The sequence below is a fragment of the Mesoplodon mirus genome (assembly GCF_964341445.2).
Source record: "Mesoplodon mirus genome assembly, contig: HAP1_SCAFFOLD_748, whole genome shotgun sequence".
Taxonomy (NCBI): domain Eukaryota; kingdom Metazoa; phylum Chordata; class Mammalia; order Artiodactyla; family Ziphiidae; genus Mesoplodon; species Mesoplodon mirus.
In genome coordinates, this window is record NW_028295285.1 from 187,459 (window position 1) to 196,524 (window position 9,066).

At 42.5% G+C, this 9,066-nt stretch overlaps 1 protein-coding gene across 1 annotated transcript; it reads right to left on the reverse strand.

Moving 5' to 3' along the window:
- Positions 1–3,579: 3,579 nt before the first annotated feature.
- On the reverse strand, positions 3,580–7,858 carry LOC309797574 (UDP-N-acetylglucosamine--peptide N-acetylglucosaminyltransferase 110 kDa subunit-like; the record flags this gene model as incomplete). Its single annotated transcript, XM_082646070.1, has 2 exons — positions 3,580–3,746; positions 4,477–7,858. One exon carries the CDS (start codon positions 7,856–7,858, stop codon positions 4,718–4,720), a length of 3,141 nt encoding a protein of 1,046 aa, XP_082502196.1. The 3' UTR covers positions 3,580–3,746; positions 4,477–4,717.
- Positions 7,859–9,066: the final 1,208 nt, after the last annotated feature.

Here is a 9,066-nt window from a genome sequence, read left to right on the forward strand (position 1 = left end):
AGACCCTGTAATAACCTCTATTTTCCAGACTTTTTCTTGATAATAAAAATAGGAGTATTCCAAGGACTATTGCAAATTTCTAAATGCCCTAATTGTTCCAGTACTAATTGTTCTGCAGCTTCTAATTTCTCCTTTGTGAGGGGCCATTGGTCCACCCATACAGGGTCATCACTCAGCCAAGTAATTGGACCAGCAGTGAGTGGAGGAGAATCCAAGGCCCCTAAGAAAAACCCAAACCTTGTCTATCACTTTTTATTTTCACATCAATAGGATAGACAGTTCCTTTTTGATTTGTTCCCAGCCCTTCTGTGGGAAGAAATCCTTGATCCAACACCATATTAGAGACGTGAGAATTTGGACTATAAAGTAATACTCCCATTTCCTTTAATATATCTTGGCCCAAGAGGTTTAAAGGCAGCCCAGGCAAAACATAAGGCTGGAAGTATCCTGAATGGCCCTCACTATCTTGCCATAATAATAACTGACTACTTGGCATAGGAGAAGAACTCTGTCCTATTCCTTGAAGTTCTGTAATAATAGGACTAACGGGCCAATGTTTAGGCCAGTGCATCTGCGTCATAACAGAGACATCAGCTCCAGTGTCTAACAAACCTGAAAAAACCTTTCCATTCATGGCTCATTTCATTTCTGGACGTTCTTTCCCTATCTTCTGAATCCAGTAGGCAGCACTAGATGATCCAAAAGCCTTTGTTTCTCTCTTTTGATGTTGTAAAATTTGTCCATGAGGTACAAAGGGCAAAAGTAGCAATTGTGCAATTTTATCACCAGGAGAAATCGTTATTATATTTTTAATAGTTAGTGCCATGATTTTTATTTCTCCTTCGTAGTCAGAGTCTATGAGTCCTGGCATAATAGTTAAACCCTTCATGGCGACACTACTTCTTCCCAATAATAGTCCAATCAAACCCTTGGGTAAAGGTCCATAGATGCCCATAGAGAGGGCCTGAGGACCCATTGCAGGTGTTAATACATATCGGGCGGAGGTACTGAGGTCCAGTCCTGTGCTTCCTGCTGTTGCTCTGGAGAGCGAAGATATTGTATGTTTTTGTTTTTGGTTAATGTCTGATTGATAGTTTGAGGAGGATACACAGACGTTGCCCCTATTATTTGTTGGGGCCGGGGAAGGCCCCGGGAGGAGTTTCCCGACAGTGGTGTCCCATCCCTGTGGGCCACTGAGCGACAATCTCATGCCCAACGTTTTCCCCTATTGCATTTAGGGCATAAACCAGGGATTTTCGGACCATCTGGAGGTTTTTGAGTAGGGAAGGAAGGAGCAGGGTTACAATGAAAAGATCCACATTCTCCAGCAAAATGACCTGCCTTTCCGCATTGAAAACTAGTCTTTGTTCTCTTTCGATTGTTTTTAAACCCCTCTTTAGTTAATGCTGCAGCACCCTGTATATAAGCAGGCCCAAGGTCTGCACAAAGGCGAATATAATCCTCCAGTGTTCCCCGTTTTCTCCAAGGTCGAATCGCAGCCTGACCTGCATTATTAGCATTTTCAAAAGCAAGTTGCTTAACTACAATTGTACCAGTGAGTCCATCCACAATGAGTCTCCCCACCGCCTGTAACAATCTATCTACAAAATCAGCATATGGTTCATCAGGTCCCTGTCTCATTTTTGAAAGATCCTCAGTTTTGTGTGTAGAAGGTAATTTCCTCCAGGCTTGTAATGCCAAATGATTTATTTGAGGATAAGCAACAAAGGTATAAGTTAATTGATCTTGTAAAGAAATATATGGTCCTTCCCCAATCAGCGTATGATAATCCACTGGAATATCATGGGTAGCATTCTTTTCTGCTTGTTCAGCAGCCCGTTCATAAAAATCAAACTTCCATATTAAATAATCTCCACCATTTAAACAAGCTCGTGCAATAGACTTCCAATCAGCGGGGGAAAGAGCTTCTCCTGCAATAGTGTCAACCATAGCAGTAGTAAAAGGAGCAGTGGGCCCATACTGAGCACAAGCAGATTTTAAATCTTTCAAAACTTTAAAAGGAAGAGCCTGATGCTCCCTAATAGCCTGTTGAGGATGATTAGGATCAGGTCTTTCTATGACAGGACAACAGAAAATAGGATCTTCTCCTCGTTTTATTGCTGCTTATATAGCACGTTGCAAGAGACTGACCATTTTTACAGATGTAGATTTTTGAGGAAGACAGTCCTTACTAATTTGCAGCTTTTTCACTGACTTATCTATCATAGCCATTAGAAAATCATCCTCAGGATGATTCTCTCTTTTATGTTTTTTTTCTCTCTCTCTTTTATGTTTAAAAGCCTCATCGGTTAAGTCAAAATGTTCCTCTTCATCTGAAACATTTAAATTAATTAGCTCTTTCGGTTTAGGAAGTGGCGACACAGTAGCTGATAATACAGTCTTGTCTTCTGTCAGAGGCTTATGTTTTTCTGACTTTACATTCAAATCAACACTATCATGAGAAGAACCTAAACATATTTTTATCAGATTCCACAAACTAAATGTAACAACAGCAGTATGAGTAGGCCCTCGAGACTCATAATAATTTTTTAAATCTTCTCCAACTTTCTGCCAGATTTCTGTGTCACAGAGCCGCCATCAGGAAACCAGGGAGATATACATCATGGATATGCTGCCAAAATTCAGTCAACTGTGAGGTAGAAACTTTATTACCCCGAGCTATAAGCATGGAAAGTAAAACCTGAGCAAATAATTCACGCTCCTTGGAGCCCTTTTGCCCCATCTTCTTTTACTTCTGACTGTTGCCTTATGCCTCTATTAGTTTCACTTTTACTCGTGGCCACACATATTTTGCATAAGGGTTCTCTTACCTGCACTTTCTTTTCCTTTTAATTGCCTTCACGCTTCAGGTCCCTGTTCGGGCGCCACTTGCCATGGACCAGCCTCAGAAAGAGGATTTCACCGCCCAGGGTCAGAAGAGACGGGGTAAGGAACTGAAGTAGCACCAACGAATGGGGTCAGAAGGACCAAGACAACTGATGGTTGCAAGGTAAGTTTTATTATGCTACAGGTACAGATTATATAGACTAGAAAAGGGAAGGTTGCCAGACGGTGGTTTACATTATCTAATGACTGTCTCGGCTCAAGGTTAACTTCCCTGGGAGAAAACCCATAAACCCAGAATCATCCAAAATAACCTGCATGTGCAGGGGGAGACAGCTTTGCTTGTCTCATTTTACTTTCTTTCTGATTTCTGGGCCCTGGTGATTTATCTCCCATGGAATGGAACAAGGAGGGGAACAAGTAGGGACAGTCCCTTCGAGCAGCAGCGGCATGCCTGGCATGTCCGAAGGTGCTCTCAAGGCTGACTGCTTCCCACACATATGTTGGCTTGTTTAAGCCTCAAGCCCTCGATCCTTTGTTGAAATACAATAATTTCATTCCTATGGTTTTCAATACCAAAAACTCTACCTCCAGGAGGGTTAAAGTCTAATTTGTACTCCAAACCAAGTAGCAGTGCAGTTCGCTACTACTGAGGCTGAATCCATAAAGACTTCAAGACCACGACCAGAAGACAAGTTATCATATATAATACCCTAGAAGGCCTGAAACATAATTATCATATACATAGCTGGTCCTTCAGAGCTTTTTACCTATAACATGTTTTTTGATGAAAGTTATTGAATGTACTGGAGATAACTGTGAACTACTGATCAAATATTTGAATACTTATACTTACCTGGAATTTCATTTCTGCTGAAAGAAAAAGGAAGAACAGGACTCACCTAAAACAAAACAAACTTTAGAAATGAAAGTAAACATCTTATCACACACTATCACTTTTGGAAGCAGCATAGAGGGGCAGTCAACAGTAAAACACTGGTGAAATAGGACAAAACTCTAGGCCAAAAATCCATTATTATTATCATCAGTCACAGTACCACAACTGTGCCCTTCATAATTAATAAGCACTCCTAAGAATCTTCATTTGGCACCAGATGATGTGTTTAAGAGAAACACTCTGGGAGGTTTTGAATCAGACTTGGTTTTTGTTAGCCAAGTTACAGGAGAATTTTTAAAGTGGGGGGAAGGGAAGAAGGAAACGGACCAGAAAAAGAATTGAAGCCATCATCTACAAACCAACAAAGCACTGAGAGTTCCAAACGTTATGTCAGACACTAAAATGACTGACACAGGCTCAAGCGGTTTATAAAACCTAGAAAAAGACTACACCAGCAAAGTCCCCATTTATCTGTAGAGTTCAGAAACTAAAACAAGGAATATTTCAGCTTAACACCTGATCTCAAGAGAATCATATACACTTCACATGAATAAAAATACCTGAAACCAAACATTTTTAAAAGCTCCAATACCCAAAATAGAAAGAAAAAAATTAATTCAGAAGACTCAATCCATCCATGATAATCACAAAACGGCTGGGCAATCTCTATCTCCCTTCCACACTAACCATCCATCCCCTGGAAGACCAAGGCAGATCAGACCTTCCAGACTTACCTTCCAGACCTTCCAGACACCTGGCTGCGGCAAAATTCGATGGAATCTCCTTGTGGAACAGCAGTTTCCCATCTCTTGTGTCTCTCCCTGTCATGATCATGCAGGAAGCAAGTCTGGCTGTGCTATTTCTTATCATTGTGTGTCACCCATCTGCAACATGATATTGAAAAAGTAGTTCCCTTGCCCCCAGAAGGCTGAGGCTCAGCTACAGGGGTAATTCTCCTGGGCACACAGTCATTATTTAGGCCGACTCAGTGACTTCAACAGGCTTAATCATGTGATCAGGCTTGTTGCCAGCTGCATAATGCTCCCACATCTGTAGATAGAGCCACTCTAGTTCCATCGTGTATTGTTTGGTGTTGAACAGAGGGCTAGATGTTCTCTGCTTCCAGACTTTGCCACGAATTTTCTTCAGGTATTCTACATCAGTTCCCAGTTTCACAGCTATCTCTTCATATTCTTGTCTATTTTTAGCAATCAGCTCAAGACAGCCTAAACAAGTGAGCTGGGAAGCTGCAACTCGGGAAGCAAGAGTCTCTCCTGGCATAGTCACCATGGGGGTCCCTGCCCAAAGGACGTCCATCCCTGTGGTGTGTCCATTACAGAGTGGAGTGTCCAAGCAGACATCAGCCAGCTGGCCTCTCCGAACATGTTCCTCTTTAGGAGCAACAGGGGAAAAAATGAGACGGTTCGGGCGAAGGCCCATATTTTGTGCGTACTGTTGAATATTAGCTTCTCCTGCTGCTGGAAAACGCAACAGCCACAGTACACTATTGGGAACACGCTTCAGAATATTTGCCCACACCTGCAAGGTAGATGGGTCAATTTTGTATAACTGATTAAAGTTACAGTACACAATGGCATCTTCCGGTAACCCGTACTGAGAACGTGTGGTTACAATAATGGTACGGGGAACCTCCTCTCCAGTGGCAGCCTTAGTGTTGATCAGGGTAGTTGCCAGTCCATTGCTAATATTGAATCCATTCATTGTAATCTGAATTTGTCCTCTGTTAATCATTTCAATAACTGCTTCTGCAACAGTATTCATAGGAATGACAGGCATATTAAGAGTTGTATTACTGCTGTCTGCGTTGTCTTCTCCATCAGGACATTTCATCTTGACTATTTGCACATCTGATAGACTATCAAGAAATGCTTGGAGGTCGATGCCATTCAGCACAATCCGATTGTCATAAATGTGCCCATTGGACTTAAAATCGATGACGGCTTTTTTCTTCAGGTGAGGGAACATATTAGCATGGTCACCAATAAAGAAAGTATGGGGCATATAAGCCAGTTTCTCAGAATACTGCTCAGCAACTTCAGCAGGTGAAGTTTCCTGATCAGTGATGATATAATCCATGAAAAGCGCGCCACTAGTCCCAGGGTACCCCAGCCACATTGCCTGAATAGGAGCTGGCCTGAGAGCAAAGAGTTCATTTCGAGCACCCCTGGTATAACCATTCAGATTTACAAGGATGTGTATACCATCTTGATGGATGCAATCAGCTGCTTTCCCATTGCATGGAATCTGAGAAAGATCAATGAAATGATTGGCTTCTGCCATCACCTTCGCTCGGAAGTTTGTGCCATCATGTGGGCTCAGGGCATAACAGAATATCTCAAATGTATCAGGATTGTGCATGCCTGGAATAGACTGCATAAGATGAGAAGTAGGATGATTCCCAAAGTCAGAACTCACGTATCCTACACGCAGTCGACCATCACTGAGCTTCAAGTCTTTTGGATGTTCATACGGTGGTTTATGAAGGACACTTATATTAGCCAAGCAGAGGTTCCCATGCCTCTCAGCAATAGCCTTCCTGAAGCCATGAGAAAGAGGATAGAGCATACTATGATGAGGCTGCACAGAAGGCAACCTATTCTTCTCCAACTGGTCAGCCACAATGCTGACCAACTTCTTCATTCGCTCATCATAGTCTGTCCAATCACAGACAACCTGCAGGCAATGAGCCAAATTACAATAAGCGTCAGGAAAGTCAGGTTGAAGCTTCAGAACAGTGCGATAAGAAGCAATTGCTTCTGGAATATTCCCTGAATCGTGGTGAATGGAAGCCAGATTGCTGTGGGCATCCGCAAATGCAGGGCTGATCTGAATGGCATGAGTATAACACTGCAAGGCTCCCTGAACATCCTGCATCTCCCGTAGGGTGTTTCCCATATTGCAGTAGGCATCAGCAAAGGTAGGACTGATTCGAATAGCCTCCTTATAATGCATCAGAGCTTCATGCAGTTTTCCCTGCTGCTTCAATACACTTGCTAAATTTGAATGGGCATCAGCAAAGTCTGGGCAGAGCTCTAATGCTTTACGATACAAGCGAACTGCCTCTTCACTGTTTCCCTGTTCTCCTTTGATATTGGCTAGGTTATTCAGAGAGTCTGCATGGGTGGGACACAGCCGGAGAGCTGTATGATAACAATCTTCTGCTTCAGCAACACTGCCCTTCTCTTTGAGAGCGTTTCCTAGGTTGCAGTAAGCATCAGGGAAATGTGGTTGCAAGTCAATAGCTCGCCTGTAGGTGTCTATTGCCAGATCCATCAGGCCTTGCTCATGGTATACACAAGCCAGGTTGCCATGTACCACTGCATGATTTGGACTCAAGCTTAGGGCACGAAGGTAAGCTGCCACAGCTCTGTCAAAAATCCGTGCCTCATTGAAGACATTTCCTAAATTGATATAAGCATCCAGAAAATTGGGGTCAAGGGTGACAGCCTTTTCAAAGTGATGAATTGCAAGCCAAATCTCCCCTTGCGCATTGAAAACACAGCCAAGATTACTCCAAGCTACTGCAAAGTTCGGTTGCGTCTCAATTGCTTTCAAATAACATGCCTTGGCTTCTTCTAAGCCACCCAGGGCTTTGAGCAGGTTCCCCAGGTCACTGCGAACACAGTACAAATAAGGATTGTACTGAAGAGCAGAGACGTAAGCTTGTACTGCCCCTTCCATGTCGCCTGCTGCTACCAATGCGGCTGCCAGGTTAATATAACCATCGATGAAATCTGGTTTGAGATGCAATGCATGCCGGTAATGCTCAGTTGCTTCCTGCAACTGCCCTCTTTCCTTGTACACATTCCCCAAATTCGAATAGGCTTCTGCCAGAAGAGGGTTCTGTTTAATTGCCAGAGTACTAAAGTGGGCAGATCTGTCCAGCCTTCGACACTGGAAGTGTATAGATGAAAGTAATAAAAGTACACCAGTATTGCCTGGCTCTTGTCTCCAGAGCTGCATGCAGTGTCTCTCAGCTGTCTCAAAATCTCCTGCCTGATATTCTCGATGTGCCAACTCAGCTAACCCTTGGAAGGAAAGCATATGTTTCGTTGGTTCTGTGCTGTCGGCCACGTTGCCCACGGAAGACGCCATCTGGAGCTTCTGGAGAGAGTGAAAAAAGGGGGTAATTGAGTCCCACTGCCGCCACTACTGGCAAGAACGTTTCTAGAGGGAGCAAGCACGAGCGCAGCAGCCGTACCACTGCTTTGGCAGGCTTAAGCGGCGGCAACAGTTACAGGCACCGAACCTTAGGAACTCTGGTTGGCCATCTACCTCTCATGCTCTTGAAATCTTAATTCTTAACCCTGCCCTCTTCCACCATTTTTCTCCTAATCAGGGAATAAAAATTACCTATCCATTTGCCTTAGAAGAAATCAAAAGTCAGTAGTCCAAACACTTTTTAAAATATTGTTTTCTGTCCAGTTGGAAATGAAATACATGATTGACTTTTCTTCATCATTCATATAGTCAACGTGGAAAACATTAGGGCCATGAATTTCAATACAGTAAGATGAGAAAATTTTAAATTGGCCTTCCCAAACCACTAATAAGTAACCGATGTTGTATATAATGCTAAGATCTTAGAGACTGAGTTTGATATTTTAAAAGTTCTGAAAACATTAGCTAATTTCTCCTCATCAAATTTCTCATGACTCAAACCTGAGTATTACTTTTTAAAAGATAAATCTATTTATTTTTATTTATTTATTTTTATTTTGGCTGCATTGGGTCTTCAGTGCTGCGTGCAGCCTTTCTCTAGTTGCGGCGAGTGGGGGACTCTTTGTTGTGGTGCCGGGGCTTCTCATCACAGTAGCTTCTATTGTTGTTCCACAACTCTATGGATTCCTTTTTAGGTCCTACGAAGAACCCTAGAAATTAGTTCATGTAATTATAGGTTTTTGCAAAATTGTCAAAAGTGAGATATTTTAACTTCCATCAGGTAAGACCAGCGTCTATTTCTTTGCCAATTTTCCTTCTATCATAGTCCGCTATGTTGGATCATATTGGATTGGTCACAGGCTTTTTTGAAATCTGGCTAAGGACATGTTTTAAGTGAGGCTATTATGTGATTTTCAGACACCACCATATGTAACTGACTGTATAATATCCCATTACAGGAATAACTTCCAGTACTCTTACTGACTACTCTACTGACTTAACTAGCACAAGACACAGAAGCGTAAGGACAAAAACCACCTTACAGTATAGCCATGTCTTGCACTTCACAGCTCTCAAAGCATGTGCATTTGAAGAAGAAAAAATGAACTGAAAAATATAAAACCAGAAGTTATTCTGTGGAA